Raw genomic sequence first — 25,098 nt, forward strand, 5'->3', positions numbered from 1 at the left:
TACTCTCAGAATCAAACAATAATTATTGTGACTTTATAGGAAATCTCTATTTGACCTGAAGACAGTGTGATACCACAATGAAGCAATCACCACAATTACAAGTATTTGGGGAATTCAGGAAATCAAAGATCTAGAAGGAGCTACTAGTTTTGTAGACATGATAATTACAGATTTTCCATGAAGGCAAAGAAAAATGATTATATATGTATTTATGCCAAAAGCATCATTTTGGATCATCTGTAAGAGGCATCTGTAAGGTCACTGAAAGGTAAATTATATATATGAAAAGCACTCATAAGTTTCAATGAGCTTCTACATTTCATAAGAAATGTATAGCATGCCAATTAAATATTTCCTTGCCTCTTTTTTCAAGGGAATAGCATCCATCTTTTCTTCACATAGACAATAACTACAGAATCTTATAACTTTCCCATGATGTTCTTGCTCTTAATAAATTCCCCAAATCCAACAACACACACACACACAATAGAGATAACTAAAACAATCCTTTCCTTTTGAACAGGGCCCTATCTCTAGGATCTTTGTAGTTTATGTTACTTAAATGCTAAAAATCACTGAAAAAAATCCTTTGGGCTTACTAAATGCCAAACGTTTCTCTAAGTCAGAGGTTCATAAACTTTTTGTGTCATAAAGCCCTTTGATGGTCTAGTGATGCCTGTGAACCCCTTCTCAACATGTTTTAAAATGCAGAAAATAAAATAACATAAGATTACAAAGGAAACCAAGAGTCAGAAAAAATAAAAATGTAATTTTTTTCCCATTCAAGTTCATAGGCTCCCTCTCCTCTGAAATCTACTCACAGACAAGTTAAGAATCTCTGCTCCAAGCCAAAGCTTTTGGATATTTGCCATACAGACTGGATTGTCCTTTCCAGGAAGTCTGCGCAACAGATTGTCTTCCAACGGAAAAAAATAAACTTCTGGGATGCTAGGAAAACTTTCAGAGAGTGTTCCTTAGCTTTTCTTAATCACAAATGAAACATATCTCCAATAGAGAAGGCAACCTTCTGCAGAGACTGTTTTAGATAGTATCTGTACCTCTTATGATCTCCTCTCCCTTCCCCTCCACCAATCCCCCTAGAAGAGCATCATTTATGGTACATAATCCCTCCTAAATATAAACATCAAACTGGCTTTTCGTTCTAATACATACAATATACCATTTTTTAAAATAGAGTTGGTGAGTGAGAACCCAATCACTAACCACATTTAAAAAATTAAAGTTGATCATCTTCCTCTGCAATGGGAAAATAGGAGTTTTTCTGAGATGTAAGTAAAACCATAGGCAGAGAATTTTAATCACAAACTTATAAACAAAAATTGAGTTATGAGCATCTTCTCTTGTTAAAATGAAGCGGGTTGATTGAAAATGAGAAGGAATAAAAAGTTGAAAATATTTACTGCAAGATAATCACATGTGATTCTCAATTACTTTCATTTTAAAAATGTAACCAATGAAAAAATTTCAGCACCCTGTCTGACCTACCATCATTTCAATAAATAGCAAGATTCAGCAGCTTGGTTTGGATATCATACTCAAATTAGCCTATGAATATACATGTTTTCTATTCTGGAATGATTTACCTTTTGTCTTCTTTTCTCTTTCCTTTTGTCTTCTGTATCCTGTAGCATTTTCTCTTTCCAGAGATCAAAGAAATAGGAAGGATCAGTATAGAACTTCAGTCCATCTTTCTTATCATCTCTATAAAAGTGATATGGAAGTAAAGAAAAGGGAGATTATGTACATTTTTAAGCCTAAAGGTTTAAACTCTGATTCTAATTTACTGAACTACAATATTTAACAAACTGACAACAAGAAACGTTATTAAATGTCTTATTTCAATAACCACCTGAAGAAATCTGTGGAATTGTGACTTTTATATGTAATTTTAGCAACATATGCAAAACTAATTTGGTAACAAAAGCATTTCAAAACTCTCTTGGCTCCATAGTTACATGCAGAAAATTGTTGAAAAGAAATAAAAAAAATTTCCTCAAAACCTAGAAATTTTAAAATATATTCAAATATTACTGGGAAGTGTTTGTGCTGGTATCTCTGCCAACTCCTCAAGCCTGGAATTGGGTTCACCATGTGGAATGGAAACACATGTTTACTTTTATTCTGTAGCCCCAATTCATCTCAAATTTCCAACAGAGGATGCTACTCAGAAGTATTTCCTGATTCCTTCTAACGTTATAAATTTGATTCAACAAGCATTTATTCAATGTCTGCTAGGCACTGGATTTACAAAGACAGAAAGAAGACAGTTTCTCCCCATAAGGAGCTTATATTCCAGTGGATGAAGGGGAAGAGAGAAGAACATGAACACAGATAAATATACACAAAAGATATTCTAAGTAAATAGAAGGTGATTACGGCAGACAGGTGAGAAGTGGGGTGTTAACAATTGAGGGGATCAGGAAAGATTTCATTTAGAAAGTAGCACCTGAGCTGTGTTCTGAAGCAAGGCAGGGATTACACAAAGTAGAATGAGGAGAAAGAGTATTCCAAGCATGGAAGGTGGCCTAAGTAAAGACAAAGAGGAAAAAAGTTAGAGCATTGTCTAAGTGGAGCAGCAAATAATCCAGTTTGGCTGTAATGCAGCATGCACGAGAAGAGGTACATGTGTGATCAGTCTGGAAAAATAGATTGGAGCCACACAGTAAAAGGCCTTAAATGCCAAGTAGAGAAATTTGTCTTCTATCCTGATGACAAGAGGGAGACACTAAAACTTCTCGAGAAGGGAGTAACATAGGTCTGAGTTGTAGGAATATTCATTTGTCAGTTGTGTGGAAATTAGGAGAGAGGAGAAACTGGAGTCAAGGAGATGAACTAATAAATGATTACAATAAGCCAGGCAAAAAGTGATGAGGGCCTCACCAGTGGAGAAAAGGGTAGGAAAAAGATGGCAGTAGAACCAACAGAATTTAATAACTGATTCAATATGAGCAATGGAGGAAAGTTAAAAATGGAGGACACTGAGATTATGAAATAAGGGAGGTTAAGAGGAAGGAGTTCGAAGGGAAAAATGAGTTGTTATGGAGACACTGTATTTAATATTCTATAGGACATCCAGGTAAAAATGTCCATTAGGCAAGATACGTAAGTGTGTGGCTAAAAGGGGGATGGTGGTGGAATGAGGGCTGGAAATGTGGCTTTGGGAGCTACTGAGATCATCTAGAGAACAACAGAGGACTTAGGACGGAATGCTGACCTCTTCCAGCACAAGGGGGGTGAGGCATGCATGATAATGTAGGAAAGGAGACTGCAAAAGAGAACCATGAGAGCAGTGTCACGACAACGAAGAGAGAAGAGTGTCTAGGGGATGACATGGAGATCAATGTTCAAAGCTACTGAGCAGATAAGAAAGAAGATTAATAAAAAAAACATTCTATTTATCAGGTTTCATAATATTACTGGTAATATTGAAGAGTGGTGTCAGTTGAATGGTGGAACAGAAGTCAGACTGCATGAGGTTTAGAAGTAGAAGGTTCAAAAGTGGAGGCACCCACAGTTTTTCTAGGATTTTTGCTGTGAAAAGGAGAACAAGATGATACCTTGAAATGAGTGTAAGAGGCCATAAATTTACCCAGATTTTCTTTTTGGAGCTTGGCAGTGAAAGCGAAGAGATATATAGCATGGTAACTTGAGAGGACAACAGATCAAGGGAAGGTTTTAAGGTCGAAGGAGATCTGTTCAGATATCCTGGAGAAGAATCCTGGTGTGGAGTAGAGAGAGTACTGGGCTTGAATCTTGGTTCTACCATTGACTACCTTGAATAAGTAATTTTATCCACTCCTCTAAGCCTCAGTTTCCTTGTGTGTAAAGTAGATAGACTAAGCATCCCCAATGTCCCCAGAGTTCCAAATCCTATGAGCCTATATCAGACTTCCCCTTCTACTCATATCCCTCATTTACAGAAAACGAAGATTCAGTAGCTGCAAATCACTAACAACCGTCCCCATGACCTTCTGTAAAATGTAAGCTATTTGAGAACATGGGCAATGGCACTGTTTATTTTTGTGTTCCCACTGCTTACTATAGATTTTGCATTTAGCAAGCACTTAATAAATGTTCACTGCACTGCACTGATAGTATCTTATCTGAACTTTGTATCTCTGCCAGTGCCTAACTGCTCTGTACACAGTAGGAATTAATTTCACAGAATCCCAGAAAATAAATAGGGGACTTCAGAAGAAGTAGGGAATAATTGATCAAAGCAAAGGACAAAAGCTGCAAGGCGGATGTCTGACTAATGATGCCAGCATAAGACCATGGTCATTATAGCCAGTCTGGTTGGCATTGAAACCCTCAAGTCCAAAGAACCAATGATGAGGGTCACATTGTTAAGGAGCTATGGGAAGCTGAGGCCTCCTGTTGGTATAAACTCCCAGAAGACGCTTATCTACCAGGCAAGATTTCTTTTCTACTCACCCACTTTTTTTTTTGTCTAGAGGGTTCCAGCGCCTAAATTATTTCCCTTTCCACTATGTTACCCTATTCCTTATGGCCAGAGCTTGTCTTCTTCCTTGGACCTCTTGGAGAATATAATACCACCTCCCACATGTCCTTTGAGGGTTTCCCAAGGTTTTGTTGCTGCTGCTGCTGCTAATTAATAGTTCTCCTCATCCTTCAAGTCTCCAGGTATTGCCTCCTCCAAGAAGTTGCCCTTCCCTTCTCCTCCATCTCTTTCCTCTTTGATTTTCCTTCCTAGAGTACTTTGCCTAGATCTCTTCTCTGCCCCAACACATTTTCTACATTTTATTATATTTAATCTATATACATGTCATATTCTCCTTCTATAAAATGTAAGCTATTTGAGAACATGTACAATGGCACTGTTTATTTTTGTGTTCCCACTGCTTACTATAGATTTTGTATATAGCAGGCACTTAATAAATGTTCACTGCATTGAACTGATAGTATCTTATCTGAACTTTGTATCTTTCCCAGTGTCTAACTACTCTGTACACAATAGGAATTAATTTCATAGATTCACAGAATGTTAAGCAGCAGAGATCTAGCTCAGTAAACATCTTACTTTACTGTACCTCTAAACAAGGGAGTGACCCTTACGGCAATTTAGTTCAACAAAATGGAATAGATGGGTTAGACTAGATGGCTGCATTGTATAGGGGAAAATGAGAAGAAAAAGAAAGAATGCATTTGCATTGGGTGGTTAGGCAGTATTAATTCTTTTGGGGTTCATTTTTTATTTGGCCTAAACTGTATGCTCACTGCTCTATAATGATGGTGGGTTAACTTGTTGATCAAACTGTCTCCCTATAGTCTGTAACACTGCATAATATTCTCTGCTGTCTGGAATGATAAATGTCTCTGCATTGAAATGTGGAGACAGATCAATTGTTTTCTGTATGGTAACTGAATTATGTAGTTACCTTTACATAGTCTTGGAACATATTAAGCACAAATCCCATACACCATCACTGACAAACGAACCATTTCCATTGAAGAAATCCAGAGTTCACTCTTTTGCTAACAAGCATGCTGATAATAAGAAATAATGCAACAACAAGAATTCAAGGCTTTCAAGTTTCATCTTGTTTTGGTCCCTTTGCAACAATCCAAGAATTTAAAAGATTGTCACCTAAAAGAATTTCTCCTCAAAGAAGAGTTTCTATCCAGTTAAATGAGTCTTTTCATAATACTTGTTCATTGCCTAAAACCAGATTTATAATGAAAAAGTAAAATCAGACCTTATGGCTACATAAATCCATACCTGTAAGGTGTGAGTATATTCAGGGGAGGTGGCTTATCACTCTGATTGTAAATGTCAGAAACTGGATTGGGAATACTGTTCTTGGAAACCACCTGCTGGTCTTGTATTGTAGAGCTTTTGAATGCTTTCTTCATGTTAATATCCTGTAGCGATACTGTTGAAAGACCCAGAAAAGTCTGGTTAACAGAGAATACATTTATTTTCACTGCTAAATTCAATTCCTACACATTTAAACCGATCACAAGGTTTTCCAGGACAGCTTTTCAACAGTCTTTGCAAGTAGCCATGTACAGCCATATGTACACACTACATCACCTTTCCCCTAGACAAGCATCTCTCTCTCTCTCTCTGTCTCTCTCTCTCTCTCTCTGTCTCTCTCTCTCTCTCTCTCTCTCTCTCTCTCTCTCTCTCTCTCTCTCTAGGTGTGAACTAATTCAGAACTGACTCCAAAGTAAGAACTTCCTTCTCAGCTTGTGAGGGGATCTGCCTAGTATACTTCAGGTATATTAAGTACCTTCCTTAAATAAAATGCTTTTTTTCTCAAAAATGGCACGTGGGCTGCCAAACCACAGTCACTGTGTAACTATCCCTCTTTAATACATATGAATGGATGCTTATGTGTATGTAACAGTCTTTTTTTTTAAATAGAGAAAATGGCAATAGAGATTTCTTTGAATTAAGCTTATGTTCTTACTAACACCAATGAAGAGATGTAGAAATAGACAAGTGACGAGAGATTCTATCCAGCAACATACACATGTACACATACACACACACACACACACACACAAATAGAGGAATCAGTGTGAAGCCTTTAGTCTCTAGAACAATAGAAGTACACACACCAAATTCAGTTTCCCATGGAATAAATCCATTCAAATAGCAAATATTAATCAATATTTACTTAGATAATTGGACTATGGTTCTACTAGTAACATGAACAGGACTTTTTTTTTTTTGCTGGAAGCACAAACTAGGAAAGATGGCAGAAGTACTACACCAATTATATTAAAAAGCTACAGGAAATTATCAGAACCACAAAATGATCAATAAAAGCATTATGATATAAATCCATCTACAAACTAATTAAAAATGGGGGTTCAGGGCTATTAAAATAAGGTTCAGCTCAGTATTACATAAATTCTGATCTATATATTTACCTTCATGTGGTTTTAAATCTATTGTACCATAAACATTTTAATTATAACAAAGAACTTGAGGCCATGCATATGAAAAAAGTTTGATTTCCAACAATTTAAATAGTCAATTATAGTATAACTTAAGATCAAAGTCCTTTACTCCACTGATATCTGAAGGTCCTAAATTAGTCTCCAAATTTTTGTCTTCTAAAAGAATATTTAGCCATTTTACAAGGCAGAAAAAAAGAACTCTATAACTTTCTAATGTTCAAAGTTGCATTTTTCTTAAGCAGAAAAATTAAAACATCAGGGCGCTGATTGTTATACATTTCTGTCAAATTCCATTTTGTAAATTAGATATTGAGAAGAAATTTGTTTTTAGCATGTACCAGTAGGAACTCTCTTTTTCCTCTTTTGTATTCTTTGTAAGAGACGATGACTCTTTGAGAAAAGGAATGGGGCCACATGTTTGGAAATGCAGGTGACATTGAAAACAAAAGAAAGCAATAACCAATAGTAAAAGGAAACTAAAAACTAAAAAAAAGTGCAAAAGATGGAATTCCATGAAAAACAGCTTTTTAAAGTTAAACTTTACTATATGTTACCTTACAAAAGAGCTAAGCAAATCTAATGACAGAGAGAAGAGGAGAAAGAATCTTTTATCAGACAATGTGAAAAAAAGATTCCATAAAGGTATACAAAAGGGAGAGTGCATAAGGATTCCCTAATGTCTTAAAAACTGTGTCCCATTTTTAAAAAAATTATTTTTTAAATAAAGTTTAGTTTTTTTTAATTAGCTCTTTTAGTTTCTTTAATAAATAAAATAATGTCCTCTATAAATGAGTGTTCAATAAATATTTGACATGAATGAAATGTGCTGCATATACCATTGGCCCAGCAATATAAAGGCAAAAGCAACTTAGGATAAACATTTTTTAATAAAATTAAATTTGAAGCAATAATACAGTCTTTTTTCTAATGCTGGTTTTTTTTTTTCAATACAATCTTTTATAGTAAATACTCTAGTAATGCAATTTTGTTTTTAAAAAGATAAAGGGATGTTGATTGCTTTAAATTTTGTGCCAACTGCCCTAGTACACAATTCCGGTCACTTGGGGTCCAACATAAAAACATTAGTAATGGCACAACCCTTGCAAACATTAACATTATTTAAAAACACAAAGTCTAAAAGCTCCAGATACATGTCACTTCAAGAAGTTTTGAGGGACCCCAAGTGACCAAAACACTTACCCTAAAACACTTACAAGAATTAGTGGAAAAAAATGAATCAGTAGGAAACCTTCAGTTTGCTGTACAATAATGCACATAATTTTCTCTCTCAGTCTTGCTGTCATTCTTCTCAAAAGGACACCTACTGTCCCTACGGCTAAAGTGACTAGATAATGTGGACAAGTTTTCAGGTGCAACAATATTTGAGGCTATTACTTATAGCATGAAGTAGTATTTCTGGATGGAATGGGTGGCATGTATGAGGTCTCATACTAAAAACCTTTTAAAAGAAAATTTTCATTTAGCAAGAATTTTTTATAAATTGGGCATGAGGATAAGATATAGGTAAGATGTATGTATGTATGTATGTATGTATGTATGTATACACACATAACACATAACTTTTTTCTAACTCCTTTCCTAATTAACCCAATGTTGTACATTTCTTTTCTTATCAGAATGTCCTAGGAAAAGACAAAATGAAGGATCAACTTACTGTCCTAAGGAAAAGCTGTAATTGTGCTGTAATTAATTACTACCATCTTGTCAGCATCACTTCTGGCTCACTGCTTTCATGCAATTACCTACCCTCTTCCACTGTTGAATCCAGCTGGGTAACTTTGACAGCGAGGCGATCAATTCTGTCTTGAAGAGAATTTGCTCTGATGTAAAAGTTGTTGGCCTCATTAAACAACTCACCAAATATGTCTTCAGCATGTTTGCCTATAACAAGAAAATGAATGGGGAAAGCCATCTGTTGAAGATCTGCTGAAGCAACCTTCACATGTTTTCACCATTGCCATAATACTGTCAACACATATTGTTTTTTTGCAAAGAACTTCAAAAATGTTTTATTCAAGCACTTTCAAGACTCTCTAAAAATGTATTTGCAACATTCAAATATATGTGAAAGGGACCTGGAGTTGTAATGTTTTAAAATACTTTAGAGATACCTTAGGATTTGCATTTCACTACCTTATGAAATATAATTTAGGTCTAATTTCCCTGAAATTTAAATCCTTTTTCCACTTTGCTGTTATCAAATATGTTTTAAGCTAGAGACCATTTGGCACTAGCCCACAACAGAATGTTTAGTAATTGAAATGATGTAGAGAGTTCTCAGGAATTAATCTCTCCCTTAGTTCCAATATTACCAAGTTTGCATACATTGCCTATATGAGAAACCAGTGCCTATCTGACAAGACAAACCTCAATTACTGTGCTACTAAGGTGATAAAATAAAAGTTGGAGAAACAGCCAGCCCTCTGCCCACAAAAATAACAACACTGTAGATTTCCCTAATATTTAACCTAAATATACCTTAAAAATATATTTTGTTAGGTCATTCATGTTATTTCACAATATCTCAAATATTGAGGCTTTCCCAATAGATGTTTATACCTTTCGAATATTTAGCATATCTTCTAAAATAACTTTCCAAATTTGGTCTTCAACATTTCCTCATAACCATTCTTTTATTTTTTGGAGGGAGGGAAGAGAAGAGGGGAGGTAAAATACTAACTGACTTCAGTTTTCACACCCAATATTCACATTAAACAAAGAGAGACTTGCTGTTTGGGGATGTAATAACTTCACATAGCAGTAACACCATACTTTTGTATACAGCTTTGCCTTTAAAAAAAGTACATACATTATCTCACTAGAAACTCACAGCAGTCCTGTGGAGTAAAAGCCTCCAAAGCCCTGTCGAGTAAAAGCAGTGGGGATAAAGACTGGATCTAAGATTTAACTGAAGTGAAAAGCAGGGGAGATATTAATTCTCATTTTGAAGATAAAGAAACTGGGGGAAGCTATAACCCAAGGTCATAAGACTAGTAACTTGAACCAAAGTCATCTGATTTCGAATCCAAGCACTTTTCAGTGGTTTAGTGGAATTCTTATTCCCCCCCAGATTATCATTTTAAAAATTCAGGTCTAATCTGCTGGATTCTAACAACTTTCCACTTTTGCTCAAAATTCCTACTTTGAATTCTCTTTTGAATCCAACTGTTTTTCTCCAGAATTCTCATTTTTTTAAGGCACACAATACCTCCATGTTCTTTTGAGTACTAGATGCAACTCCAACTTAATAATTAATTAATGAAGCATTAAGTAAGGCAGGATGCTGAATTTACCTTCCTTTTTAGAATCCCCTCCCACTTAGAGAAATACCTTCATGTCTGTCGTTCACTCTATGTGTGGATTTTCACTCAATTTATTGAACTGGGACAGGGACACACAAAAGTACCTAATTATCACAGAACATCAGGGATTGGTAAATTCAAATTACATTAACTAAATGGACTGAGAATGTTAAATACTTAATATGAGGACTAGAACTGTGATATTGATAAACGGAACTCCTAGATAAGAAAATTCCCTTTACCAATGATGGTCAGCCCCATGTCTGCTTCTGCAAGAGGGAGCTAGGTTGTACAGTAGACAGTGGTGGGACTGGAGTGAGGAAGACCCAAGTTCAAAGCCCACTTCAGGAACTTGCTAACGGTGTGACCCTGTGTGACACTTAACCTCTGTTTGCTGTTGGGACAATAATAGCACCTATATGCCAGGGCTGTTGTGAGGATAAAATCAGATAATACTTATAAAGCACTTAACATATGCCTGGAACATAGTACGCACTTAATAAATGCTTGTTCACTTCCTATCTACCATAATCCTAGGGCAGGAGTTGTTCAACTTTTGTTATGTCATGGATGTCTTTGGCAGACTGGTGAAACCTAGGTACCCTTTCTCAGAATATGTCAAATGTATGATATATAATATGTAAGAGTACAAAGGAAATGAATTATATTGAAATATAGCATATATAGTATGTATGTGTGTATGTATGTAAACAGAGAGGGAAGGGAAGAGAATAAGAATTCATGTGGCACCTACTTTGTGCCTGGCACTCTGCTAAGTGTTTTATAATTATTATCTCATTTGACCTCACAACAACCCTGGGGAGTGGGTACTAGTATTACTCTCATTTTATCATCAAGGAAATTGAGGCAAATAGAGGTTAAGCGACATGCCCAGGTAAAGGTCCAGTAAAGGTTTAAAGCTGATCTTAAATTCAGGTCTTCCTGCCTCCAGGTCTAATGCTCTCCTCACTACACCATCAGCTACCTTCTATGCAAACTTGTAGAATTCTGAAAGGATGAGTAACTTGTCCAAGTAATATGGATCAGAAGTGGGACTTAAACTCAAATCTTCCTGGCTCCAAGGCCAAAGGACAGCTCCCTCATGATTCCTCTTATATACTTCATGGTTGTTCAGTCTTTTTTTCCCAATTGTGTCTGACTCTTCATGATCCCATTTTGGGGTTCTCTTGGCAAGGATACTGTAGTGATTTGCCATTTCCTTCTCCAGCTGATTTTACAGATGAGAAAACAGGCAAACAGGGTTAAGTGACTTTCCCATGATCACATAGCTTGTAAGTGTCTGAGGATGGATAAGTTTTCCTAACTTCAGGCCCCCACTATTACTAGCACACCACTAAGCTATTCACATTGTATACTTAACTACTTAAATTTTACTTCTCTAAGGATCTGAGCTGGACAAATGTGGCTCATTGATGTCCTTGAAAGGGAACATCTACTTGAGAGAAGGTCCTTCCAAGCAGAATCACTTCCTGAAATTTATGCATAGTCTAGGAACCATGAAAACACTCAGTAAAAAAACCAAACAAACATTAAAACACCACTCTGTTTCAATGAACAATTTTTTTTCTTAAAAAACACCATCTGCAAGCAAAATCTTTTATATTTCAGTGTGATTTGCTTAAATATGCTCATTTTCAATATAAATGTGCTGAGCAAAATTCATAAATTCTCATGAATTTTCTGAGGAAAATTCAAAAGTCTTTACACAAATTATATGAAGACTTTCATGTGTTCATGTGCACATTTAAAAAAAAAAACAAGTAAACTGAGGGCCAAGGCATCTAATAAGTAGCAAAGGTAAGATTCAAACATCTCTCAATTCCAAAAACATTTTCACCCAAACAACAAGTCTGCCAATATCAATGAACAAACCATGAGGGGGGTTTTGGACATTATGGAGGAAGGCTGCAGAGTAAGGAAGATTCGTGAGGAATTGTCTTCATTTTGGTTCATTTGCCACAGAACCTGAAGTGTGACTCAGTCTCAAAGAATGATTCTTCCTCCAAGTTGGTCTGTGCCCAGAAAGGATAATCAGAACAATGCATCTGAGGCTCCAAATGGAAAGTAACTTGAAGACTATTAGATTGAGTCTCTAGAAGCCTGTGTCTGATAGCGTTTCTTTCTAGGAGGATGTAGCCAAGAATTCAGTGAAACATGGGAAGACCATATGTTCTGATGCAGAGTGAGGTTAGCAGAACCAGGAAGCAATCTATATAACGCCTACAAAAACATACACTAAAGGAATAAAACAAAGTTGTACACTATATAATCTGAATAATTCAATTTGGCCTCTGAGAAGAATTGGAAAAAATGCACCTTCCCCTTTCACTGAAGAGCATGAGGGACCACGGGTATGGGATGTGACAAATGCTGTCAGACATAGTATGGTGGTGGGTTTTACTGAGTTATCTTTCTTTTTCTTTTAAAATCTTTGTTAAAAACATAGAAGATTCACTGAGTAGGATATGGATATTTTCAGAAACACTTATTAAAACAAAAGGCAACAACAATAAAGGAAATAACAAAACTAGAACATCACGGGAATTTTTTTTTAAATAGGAAAAATAGAGAAAGGTAATTTGTACTCCCATTTTAAATTATACAAGGTTAGCTATGTACTTCAGGAAGATCATTTTGGTAGCTGAGTGGAGGACAGAGTGGAGTAGGGGAGAGACTTGTGATTGATAGGAAGACCAATCAGGAGGGTATTTCCTATACTCCAGGTGTGAGATGAGGGGGGCCTGAACCAGAGTAACAGTGGGAGAGAAGGAGGCATAGTCAAGAGATGTTATGTAGGTAAAATTGGCAGGTCTTGGCAACAGGTTGGACCAGCGCATGAAAGAGAGAGCAGAGTAAAGTATGATACCTAGGTTGTGAGCCTGGGTAACTGGAAGGATTACCTTTGACCGAAAAAGGGAAGTTAGGAAAATGTACAGGTTGGGGGAAAGACGAATTCAGTTTTGGAAGAGTTAAAAGACATCCAGTTCCAGATGTCCCAAATATATTTGCCATGTTGTTGCTTGAGAGGCAACACAGTTTAGTGAATGGAGAGTTGGCTTCTAAGCCTGGAGACCTGGATTTGAATCTTCCCTTTGACACATTTTGTCCAGGGGTATGTTACTTTGGACAAGTCGCTTAGTATCTCAGTGCCTAGGCCAGCAGTGTCAAATTCAAATAGAAAGAGGGTAGGGATGCCCACTACTCCACAAATAAGTATCCCTGCAGAATATATATTGACTTGTTTTAAAATTTTAATATTATCTGTTTTATTATACTTTATTTTGTTAAATATTCCCCAGTTAAATTTTAATCTGATTCCTACCTTACTTGGGAATCTTGTGGGCCATGTTTTTGATACCTGTGCTTCAATGAAGTTCTTTAAGACTACAAATTGCAGAGAAGGTGCTATCCTGCACTGGTGGAAGAAGTTTACTCCCCTGACAATTGTCTATAAGACTGAAATCTCAGGGGCAGTCACTATCCTAAGAGTCAAGTAGAACTTAGAACAGAAGGCAGTTCTGTGCTGTCTACAGAGAACTAGGACCAGAGTGGTGACTAAGATAAGACCCAGGCTTCAGCCAGAGCCAGTCCCAGGACCCATCACCCGCTGAATTGTGATACTCATTTTTCAGTTCCATCCATCAATTATAAAAAGGGGTTTTGGGAGAGGGGAGTAGTAAATTTCTATCTTTTCTGAAGTGTATAGGGTAGGGAGAGGTGGGGCAGGGTCATAGGAAGCAGTCTTTGAAGGTCAGGCCCAGTACTAGAGGGGCGGCTGGTCTAGGTGGGAAGAAAGGGCTCATTTCATGGCAGATGGATGCAGAGCTAGATGCCCAGGAAGGCTTTGTTTTCCTGGGGGTGGCTGCCTTTATTTACTTCAGTGTTCTCTGATATGTTAGGCAGGGAGAAGAGAGGGAGATAGTAGGAGTAGGGTTGCCGATTTGAGGGAGTTACTTGGGCCCTACGCCCACTGTGGCAACAGAATCTGGACCCTGAAGCAGTTCTCTTTCCTGCAGATACTCCTGGGTCTGGTATCAGTCCCTTTCTTCTTCTGAAGGAGGGGGGAGAGAAAAGCCCAGACAGAGCAAGGAGTTTGTGGTGTTCTTGCAATGGGGACTGGAAAGAGAGGGCAGAAGGCTGAGAGGGAAATGACTGATTATCAGCCTGCCTGCCAAGAAGGGCACTGGTAGCTGACTTTCTAAGTCAGAGTAGCCCATGCTGGATACACCAGGGGAAGGAAAGAAGCAGAGGCAAGTGATGGCTGCATGCATTCAGCAATGTGGCACTACTCTCCTTATTCTAGAATTTTCTTCCTCCATTCCAATGAATCATCTTGTATATACCACTTTGGAGACCTCTGCTCTAAGAGGAAAGTGGGATCAACAGATTAATGCCCTCCTCTCTTATATCCCAACATCTGAAGAGACCGAGTCTCTCTACAAGCAATTTGTTGGATAGGTCAGGGATGCCCCAAGATTTGGTGTTATAGCATCTACAGTTGTCAGTAGTACATTGTGCTGGAGATCAACTATTGGCTTATTGAAAGAATAGGTTTTGTTTATTTGGTGTGGGGTATGGTAAACTAGAATGACCACGAGGCATACAATATAGATCAAGTTCCTGATATCACCACCAAAGTGCAACACATTAACTATGAATTTTAACATGCCTGGTCCTATAACTTAGGGACTTTGACGGCTGAGAAACTTGGTTCATTAGACTCCCACGGTCATTAATGATAACATGACAAAACTCAGAATCCCTATCTTAGCTCTTTATAGCTCACTAGGGATTAACAGAGACCATCTGGCTGTCCACATGGATGTTGGCCTAGAGATAGGCAATGTCATCCAGCAAAATCATAAGTAGGGTAGGGCAATCAGTATTCTTCTGTCCTGAAGCACCAAAACTTAGAGGGTACAAAGAACATATTTTTCATGTTGCTACTACCATGAGCTATATACCCCAAGTAAGTTCCTCCCTACCTGGCCCAAGTGAAAAAGGTATCTCCTTAACTAAGGGGGCATCTCCTCCTCACACTATAACTAAGAGAGTTTAAGGGACACTGCTAGTGTCTTGATTCCAAGTAGAGTCTTCCTGACTCCAAATCCAATCCTCTTATCTACTGTGCCAACTAGCTGCCCATCTATTAATACTAAATTCACTTTTAGGTATAACTAGCAAAAAGAAAAAACAACCCTAAAGATTAGATGTTGCAAAAGACAAGGGAAATTTGTTCATGTTTCAGTGGCACTGGCCTGGTCTAGCTTTATTGACAGCTCTTTATAGTTTATCATCTATGGTCATTGTTGTTTAGTCACTTTCAGTCCTATCTGACTGTTTATGACCCTACTTGGGGTTTTCTTGGCAAAGATACTGGAGTGGTTTACCATTTCCTTCTCCAGCTCATTTTTTATAGATGAGGCAAATAGGGTTTAAGTGACTTACCCAGCCATGGTCACCTAGCTAGTAAGTGTCTATGGCTAGATTTGAACTCGGGAAGAGGAGGCTTCCTGACTCCAAGCCCAGCATTCTATCCACTGTGCCACCTACCTACTCCCATCATCTATGTGGACATTATGGTAATAAATATTCCATTAAGTATCTCCAAGAGTAAGGATTCTTTTACTTTCCACTGTCCCTTGAGAGGAAGATTAGTTGTTAATGACAGAATGTCTGTCATTACCTTAGAGCTTCACAACAGCTTTTCTGAAGAGACTTTCCTGTGGAACCATGTCACAGAAAAACAGGTCATAAGATAATTCTTCACTCATACTCTACCATGGGTATTTTTTTCCAGGCCCACCTACACTGAATTCAGCACAATAACTGTCTATAATACAAAGCCTGTATTTTCAATGTTCCCCAGTGTCCTTCAAACAGTCCATCTTTTTTAGCATCAATTTATCAACGACTATCTCAGGGTCATCTGTGATGTCTTATAGCTAGTAAGTGGGAAAATATCACCAACATACTAGAAATATATCCTCATATTGCCTCATCACATGTTTAGATAAAATGGGTAGAAAAAAGTGGACTAAGTGAGCGATTTATTTAAATGACCACAGAGTCTTATTTCAAAAGAAATCAGACCTTAAAGAAGATAGGTTCCAAAAAAATTTAAATTAAGTTGAAATTAAGACACACAGCATTCATAATGCACCATTGACCAATAATGCTTGCTATCACCTTCACATTGCCTTTGTTATTTGTGAAGAGAGAGAGAGTGAAAGTTTAAGAGACCTTCAATATTTTACAAGCTGGAAGGCACATGGGTGTGTGGGTGTTTTTAAAGCCTTTCATTGAAGCTATATTTTTTACCTCTCGCTCCCTTTCATAATAATGGACATTTTAAAAAATGGATGAAAGAAAAAACATAACAAATTCAAGCATTCTGCCATGAGATTGTGAATTCCTATAAGAATTGGACTTTAGAGAGATGACATTTAGTATCATACTAGAAACCCAAAAGATAATCAATACATATCTGAAGAGAATGACAGTGACGAAGAAATAATCTACACATGATGTTATACTGATATACTTTTCAAGGCAATATAATTTATGCAGAAGTTCTCACCATCCAGAGCTACTGATGATACCGAATTATTTGCATAGATTTGATGAAGCCAGAGGTCGTTGCCCCTATTTCTACTGTCTTTGAAATATGGCCAAGTATAGTTAGCATGTGTTCCTCGTTGTGCTTGTTATTACAAAAATCCACATGGAAGAAAGGGAGAGAAAGCACCCAACTCCCCAGCTTACTTGGGTTCTGCACAAATTTCATGGTGCTTTGCTTTGATTCCATATCAAATGAACAAATGAGAGTGAGCCAGAGCTGGCAACAGCACCTCTTTGTAATGTTCACCCTCTCTTACTTGTCTCCAAAGTATTTCATTCCAAATCCCACTACTTAACTAGATTTCCATCTTTCATTACTCTAATTAAAATTTCTGCTCCAATGTCACATTAAGGCATGGAAGTCACCTAGGTTCTCAAAGGTTATGGCAACAGCGTGAAAGTTCTGGCAGGTCCAACACAAGCCTGAGTGGTTTCAGGTATAGCTCAGCAATGAATTTTATGTCTTTTTTTTTTTTCCTGAGAACCAGCCTACTTAGACTACACAAAGTGTGTGGTCAGGTTAACCATGGGAATAGTGGTATTTTTCTGACACAACAATTCATGCAGACTGTCACATCTATACAAATATATTCAGTATCCAACGGCGCTGGCCTGGTCTAGCTTTACTGATACTTCTTTATAGTTTATCATTTATACGGTTGTCGTTGTTGTTGTTGTTGTTGTTGTTGTTGTTGTTGTTGAGTTGTTTTCAATCATATCTGACTGAACAGATCTGGATGATGAGAACTTCTGCATAAATTATACTGCCTTGAAAAGTATAACAATTTAACAGCATTTGGAGATTATTTCTTCATCACTGTAATCTTCATCAAATATTTACTGATTATCTTTCGGGTTCCTAGTGGAATACTAAATGTTGTCATCTTTCTAAAGTCTAAGAGTGGAGGGGTCATAAAATCTGTGTCAGTAGAAGCAGTATCTGCAGTAACAAACTATCACAACTTCTTGAAGAATTGTTCTAATTATCCTTCTTGATTACCCTCCTTATGGCTCTTTATCATATATTCAAAGTTGAAAGAAAGGAACTTGAAGACATGTTTCCATCAACTTCTGCATGATTTCCAACAACTCTTGTGTCCATCTGCACAGCCACAATTCATCTACTTGCTGTTGTTAGTAATATCCTTCACCCTCACAAAAACACTTTGGATCAGTTTTCTTTGTACCTTTTTTTCAAACTCTTTCCTTTTGTGAGTGCCATCTTCTCCCATCTATACAAAGGCAAACATTCACCGTATCCTTTCAAAATAATCTTTAAAACGTCTATGTGAGACAATGCACTTATCATAACTAACAAAACCATTCAGAATTCTAGCTCTCATTACGTGTGCTTAGCAGAATTTATACTCAGAGTACAAAGTCTCTAAGGATAGTATTTTTGTGACCAGTTTTGCACCCAGCTAGAGAAGCGACTTGTACATATACATATTATATTTTTAAAAAGATAGACAAACACATAGATATGCCAAATATTAGTGGAAACTTTTAAAAATCTGTAAAGAGTAGTTTTAACCTACTGCATTTATTGTCTACTTATTCTAATAAATGAAAGGGGAAAGAGAGTTCTTATGGTTAATAAAAATTGTTAATAAAGGAGAGAAGGGGAGCCTGAAAGATAAACTATGATGGAAAGCCATTCAATTAAAGCAGGAGGAAAAGGAACATGGACAGAACAAATAGCTGATATGATGGTCTGATTTAGTCCTTGTGGAATTTTTCACACAAATACCATTGGGTCCATGGTATCTAGTGTCTGAGGAGGCCTACTTACTCTACTTTTACTGACTGGCATTCAGGAGATCCAGAATCTAATCTTGGTTCTACTGTAACTAGTTAACCCTGGGCAAGTCACCTAAGTTCTTCGGGCCGCAAGTTACTCATCTATAAAAGAAGGGGATTAGATCAAAATGTTACTACAACTCCATCTGACAGATGGTAAAGAAAGCATAAAGACAATCAAACATGAAAAATGATAAGAACCATGATATAATTTACCATTTTAATTCCATTATTTGAAATCACATACTAGGAAACAACAAGGAAATCATGAGTGTTACACCTATTAGCCAAAAGAAAACAAAAGCTAACTTTGGTTCCTCAAAACTCTAGAATCTAATTGACATGAGGTATGAGTGAATAGGAATGGAGAGATGCAGCATGATAAATATAACAATTCTAATGTATGGCATTGCTTTACCTTACACTAAGATTTTATCTCGATGAAGCAATCTTTTCAAATAAGATTTTCTTTATCTATATAACTACTCATGATTCAAATTAACTCCTTAACCTGTGAAATTCTCTCTATATGCTTGTTATTAAAAGTTGTTAGGTTATTTCTGTTACAAACCCTAAACTTAATTCTAATGCTCACAGTGTTTCTTACTGAAAAAATTATGATTCCAAAATGTAATTCCAAAGCAGGAGATAATTTTTTTAAAAAAGCAAAATGCATTGGTATTGCATTTTATCCTCAAGATCTGAACGGTACCAGTTTCCTTGGCTCTTCCTGTGCTAGAAGAAGGGCAGAGAAGGGAATCTATAAATTTAAATGTTATACAGAAATGTAACAAGTATACAGGATAAGCTTGATATAAAGGGACCATATAATTTGTCTCCTTTATATGATAGTTTCCACTTTCTCCTGGTTCTAATTTCTACTCAGCTGTGAAGATTATTAGCATATTACCAGAAATCACACCCTTGGTTTCTAATTATTCTTTTGTTGGTAGAGGTAAGCAACAACCACTCGAGTTCTTTGTCTCTCTTCCCTTAGGATTTCTTATCAAAAAGATCCAGAATAAGCCCTCTTATTTTCTGAGCAGGTCTTCACTATTCAGTACCTTAGGAAAAAAGTAAGACTCATCATGTAACTGGAGCGTAGCAAATCTACCCACTGACTGATGGACTAAAGACGCAGAGATGGTCAATATGGGAATTTGTTTTGCTTAAAGGAATATTTGTCATTGTACCATAACTGTTATAGTACTATTTTACTATAAGGGTTTTGTTTTTTGGGGATGGGGCAAGGTGGAAAAAGGGAGAGAAAATAAATGTTTGTTAATTGAATAAAAGTTAAATTTTAAAATGTTAAATGTTATGTAGACAATCTAAGACTGTTTCACCTGCTGTAAAGTCAAGGTTGAGATGTTCTAATCAAACCCTTCTATCAGTACTCATTGGTAATAGCGCTACAACCTTGCCCTGAGATATCTCAAGGAAGAGCAATCAGTTGTAAACATCCCTTCCCCAATTCTCAGAAGAAAATGAGGTCCTAGTCCAGGGGGGTAGTACATGTTTATAGTCTCTACTCCTGGAGAGGCAGAGGCAGATCCTGGTGTATCTTATCACTTGGGCTCAGAATTCTGTGCTAAAGGAAAACAAATGCCAATCAGATGTCTGCACTAAATTTGGTACCAATATGGTGAGCTCCCAGGAGCAGGGGGCCTCCAGGTTGCCTAAAAAGGCACAAAACAGCCCAGAACAGAAACAGTAGGTTAAAGCTCCTATGCTTATCAGTACTGGGATCCAGATCATGAGTGGCCACTCTATTTCCAGCCTAGGTATGACAGGGGAAGTCCAGTCAAACTGGACAAATAAGCATGCAAGCAAACAAACAAAGCAAAAGCGAGGTTCTTGTATTTGAATTTAGTGGGGCTGGCAGTTTGTTTCAGTCTAATATAGCTCTAACCCACTAAACAATGACCTCAAAGAATTGAGACCAATTCAAACTCTACTCAGGAAGCATGGAAAGAGCACAGGAGAGACTTGGGTTCAAATCCCACCCCTGACAAATACAAGTTGCATAAATATGGGCAAGTGACTTCAGCTTTCTAAGTTTCAATATCCTCATCTGTAAAAGTGGAGATAATGGGACCAGAAGTAAGGAAGGGACCATTTATTAGGTGGTGACTATGTGCCAGGCTCTGTGCCAATCACTTTACAAATATTATCTCATTTGATCATCACAGCAACCCTTGGGGGTAGGTGTTGTTATTATTCTTATGTTACAGTTGAGGAAACTGAGGTAAATAAGGGATTGTGACTTGCCCACGGTCACATGGCCAATAAATGTATGAGCCTGGATATGAAGTCAGGTCTTCCTAACTCCAGCTTGAGCATTCTGTACACTGTACTACCTAACTTACCTTAACTCATGGGGCTGTGGTAAGGATTGGAATTTCATATGTATCTATATGTATGCATGTATGTATATGTGTGTATATATATATATGTATATATGTATATATACATATATATACACATGTATATATATGTATATATATATACATGTGTATATATATATGTATATATATGTATATGTATATATACATATATATACACATGTATATATATATGTATATATATATACATATATATATACATATATATACACATATATATATATATATGTATATATATATACATATACATATACACATGTATATATATGTATATATATATATATATATATATACACATGTATATATATATATATATATATATGTATATATATAAAGTATTTTGCAAATCTTAAAGAGCTATATAAATGTCAGTTGTTATCCTATTATTAGGAAAATCACTAATATGACAGAGTCATGTAATACCCATACCCAAAGGTACAAAAAGGACATTTTAAAAACATTTTTAATTTGAAAAATTTAAAAACAAAATTTGTTCAGTCTTAAAAATTACATAACATAGTACAGGGAGAAAGTCCTGGATATAGAGCTATAAAACTTGAGTCCAAAGCTCACCCCAAATACGTGACATGAGGCAAGTCATTCAACCCCCCCTGGGACTCATTGTCCATGTCACCTCGGAAGTCCCTGCCGGCTCTAGACCTGATTCTTAAGATCTTTGTGTTGAAGTTTCTCCACTAAACCTCCTTCGATTTACAAAATCAATTCACATTCTAGAAAAGTCTACACAAAATAAACAACACTGTGATGTTCCCTCATCCTTATATTGTTCTGCTGTTTGTCAAAACTGGACATGTCTGTCCTCATATCCATGAGGGTGCTGGCTCTGAATAGGTAGGCACCAGATTTGTTTATTTTATGTAGAACATCACAGAGGACTATGTGGATTTCTGCTATAGAAATACTACCTGTGACCAATAAATGGCTTTTACAATCCATTATCAAATCTTGTCATTTTTAACTTCACACCCCTCATATACATCTCCTTCTTTCCATTCACTCAGCCACCATCCAGATTCAGATACTCATCAAGCATCTCTTGCCTAAACTATTACAGTAGCTTCCTCATTGATCTACCTTCAGCTAGGTGGCACAGTGGGTAGAGTAATAGACCTGCAGTCAGCATAGTCCTGAGTTCAAATCTGGCCTCAGACATTTACTAGCTGTGTGACCTTGGGCAGGTCACAACCTCTGCCTCAGTTTTCTTTCTTTAAAATAGTGATAATAAACACCTCCCTCCCAGGGTTGTTATGAGGGTAAAATGGGATATTTGTAAAACATCCAGCACATCTGAACATGCTATATAAATGCTAGTTATTATTATCATTACTGGTTTCTTCCCTGTCTAATCCTGCACAGGGCTACCAAAATACTCTTCCTAAATCACATGTCTGACAAGATTACTTCCCCGCTCAAGGATCTTGAATTAACCCATTAACTCTAGGATAAAAATCACCCCTCAGTTGGACATTCAAAGCTGTTCAATCTGGCTCCAATTTACATTTTCAGACATTTCACATTGTTCTGCTTGATATATTTTATATTCTAGCCAAATTGGCCTGCTCACTGTTCCCAAACTCAGCATTCCCTCTCCCATGTCTCTATTCTTTTCTACAAGCCATTCTTCCCAAGTCTGAAATGCAATATAGCTTCACTTCAAGGATCAGCTAGGAGGCTACCACCCATGGTAAACCATCTACTGATATGCTCACTTTCCTCAAATTATTTTCTATTTATTGACTGTAAGCTCCTTGAGGTCAGGGGCATTGCTTCTCCTTCTTACCCACAAGTTGCTGCTGCTGCTGACTGAGTACACTATAAATTCATGTTTTCTAATTACTACTGGCTTTCACTGCAGGAAAGAAATGCCTTTATCTCTCCCTAAATAGCTGTCTACCACAATACCTACAAAAGCTATTCCAAACCTTCTCTTATCTCCTCAAATCTAATACCTCCCACTCCTCTACTTGCTCAGCTGTGGACCTCACCTCTTATTTAATAAGAAAATCGAGGCTACTCAAGTCTCCCTTTCCAGCATCCCGAAACTCCTTAACTTCATCCTCCACTTTGATCCTTTTCCCCTAGTCTTTGATGAGGCAAACCTTTTCCATGACAAGGCCAATCATGTATACATGTGTGTGCTTGATCTTATTCCATCCCATCTTCTCCAGAAAATATTCCCTTTAATCTTCTTCCTTCTCTTGAATCTTTAGTTTTTCCCCATCTACTGGTTCCTTCCCTACTCCTTTCAAACATACCCAAGTCTCCCCATCCTTAAAGTAACTGTCCTATAGCTCTCCTCTCTTTTGCAGTCAAACTCTTGGGGAAAAAAGTCTACACTTTTCCTCCTCAACTCTTTACAATCCAACTTTAACTTCATTCCTTAAGTAAAATGGATCTCTCCAAAGTTACCAACAATCTCTTAATTACCAAATCTAATGGTCTTTTATCAATCCTTGTCCCAAGCAGACACCTAACTGCTGCATTTGACACTGAACACCATCATCTCTTCCCGGATACTCTCTCCTCTCTAGGTTTTCAAGACCCTACTTCTTCCTGGCTCTCTCAAGCAAAGGCATTTGACCAATCTATCTCAGACTCTTTTTTTGGCCCATTATCCATCTCCTATTCTCTAAAAATGGGTGTTTTTTAATGCTTTGAGTGCTCTCCTATTCTCTCTACACTTTCTTTCTTAGTGATGTCAACAGCTCCCAGGAAGTTGTCATTTCTATACAAATGATTCCCAGATTTAAATACCCCCCCCCGAACTTTTAGTCTCATACCAACCGCCTATTGAATATTTTAAACTGGATATCATTGGAAATACCTCAAACTCAACAAGTCCAAAACAACTCATTATCCTGCCCCCCTCCCTCCCCCCAAAAATACCCTAGTCTCTTCCAAACTTCCATATTTCTGCTAAAGGCACCACCATTCTTCCACATCAACTAGGTTCGTAATCTAAGTAATCTTAACTCTACCTCACAACATTCTACCTCACAACACATATCTAATCAGTTGTTCAGTCTTGTCATTTCAACTCCATAGCATCTCTTGCATCCTATCTTTTCTCCCTACTTACCAGCCACTGTTCATGCCCTCATCACCTCTTACCTAGACATTGCAAAGTCCTCTTTATGGGATTTCCTGCCTCAAGTCCCTCCCTACTCAAATATATCCTCCACACAGCTGCCGAAACGATGTTCCTTAATAACAGGTCACTCGCCTCAAGAAAGTCTAGTAGGCTACCTATTGCCTATAGGCTCAAATATAAACTCTTTCTGTTCAGCTTTTAAAATTCTTCACAATCTGGCCCCAATCTCTCTCCCCAGCTTAGCTGAGCATTACTACTCTACTTCTTGTACTCTGAAATCTGGCTAAAATGGCTTTCTTTTGTTCCTCATACACAATAATCTATCTTCTATGTCCATTCATGGGTGCTGTCCATTTGCCATGCCTAGAACGCACTCCCTCCTCACCTGTACTTTATAGAGCCCCTCTCCCCCTTCAAGACTCAGCTCATACACCACCTTCCCCATGAAATCCTTCCACATGCCACACTATCACATGCTAGTGTTCCTACCTATCTTGTACCTATATACTTTGTATTTATTTTCACATACTCTCTTTATACTTAATTTGCACATATGTATATATGTACTTCTCCTCTCCTGTGAGTAAAATGCCGTCTTGAGAATAGATTGTTTCATTCTTTGTATCTGTCTCCCTAGCACCAAGCACAATGCGTCAAACATTGTAGGCACTTAATAATGCCTGTGGCTTGATTCATTTTTGTCTATTTTGAGCACAGCACACCATCTTGCTTTGGGGGGGGGGCTTGGGGAATTGGACTGAATCATGAACTTTCCCATTACCACAACTTCCATTGAAAGTATCTTGGACATCTCTAATTGCAACTATTCCACAGAATGAACCCAGATTCCAGAAGCAATCTATAT

The 25,098-nt window shown here is 37.2% G+C and overlaps 1 protein-coding gene across 3 annotated transcripts in view; it reads right to left on the bottom strand.

Moving 5' to 3' along the window:
• WASF3 (WASP family member 3) overlaps positions 1–25,098 on the bottom strand; it is a 183,268-nt gene that overhangs the window by 16,942 nt on the left and 141,228 nt on the right. For all 3 annotated transcript variants that reach the window (XM_020997175.2, XM_020997172.2, XM_020997174.2), the window contains 3 exons: positions 8,719–8,853; positions 5,762–5,915; positions 1,605–1,722 (listed from right to left, as the gene is read on the bottom strand). In XM_020997175.2, the coding sequence (XP_020852834.1) occupies positions 1,605–1,722; positions 5,762–5,915; positions 8,719–8,853 (407 nt within the window). The remainder of the gene's footprint in view (positions 1–1,604; positions 1,723–5,761; positions 5,916–8,718; positions 8,854–25,098) is intronic.

This window comes from Phascolarctos cinereus, unplaced genomic scaffold (assembly GCF_003287225.1).
Source record: "Phascolarctos cinereus isolate Bilbo 61053 unplaced genomic scaffold, phaCin_HiC Scaffold_726;HRSCAF=1367, whole genome shotgun sequence".
In the NCBI taxonomy this organism is placed as follows: Eukaryota; Metazoa; Chordata; class Mammalia; order Diprotodontia; family Phascolarctidae; genus Phascolarctos; species Phascolarctos cinereus.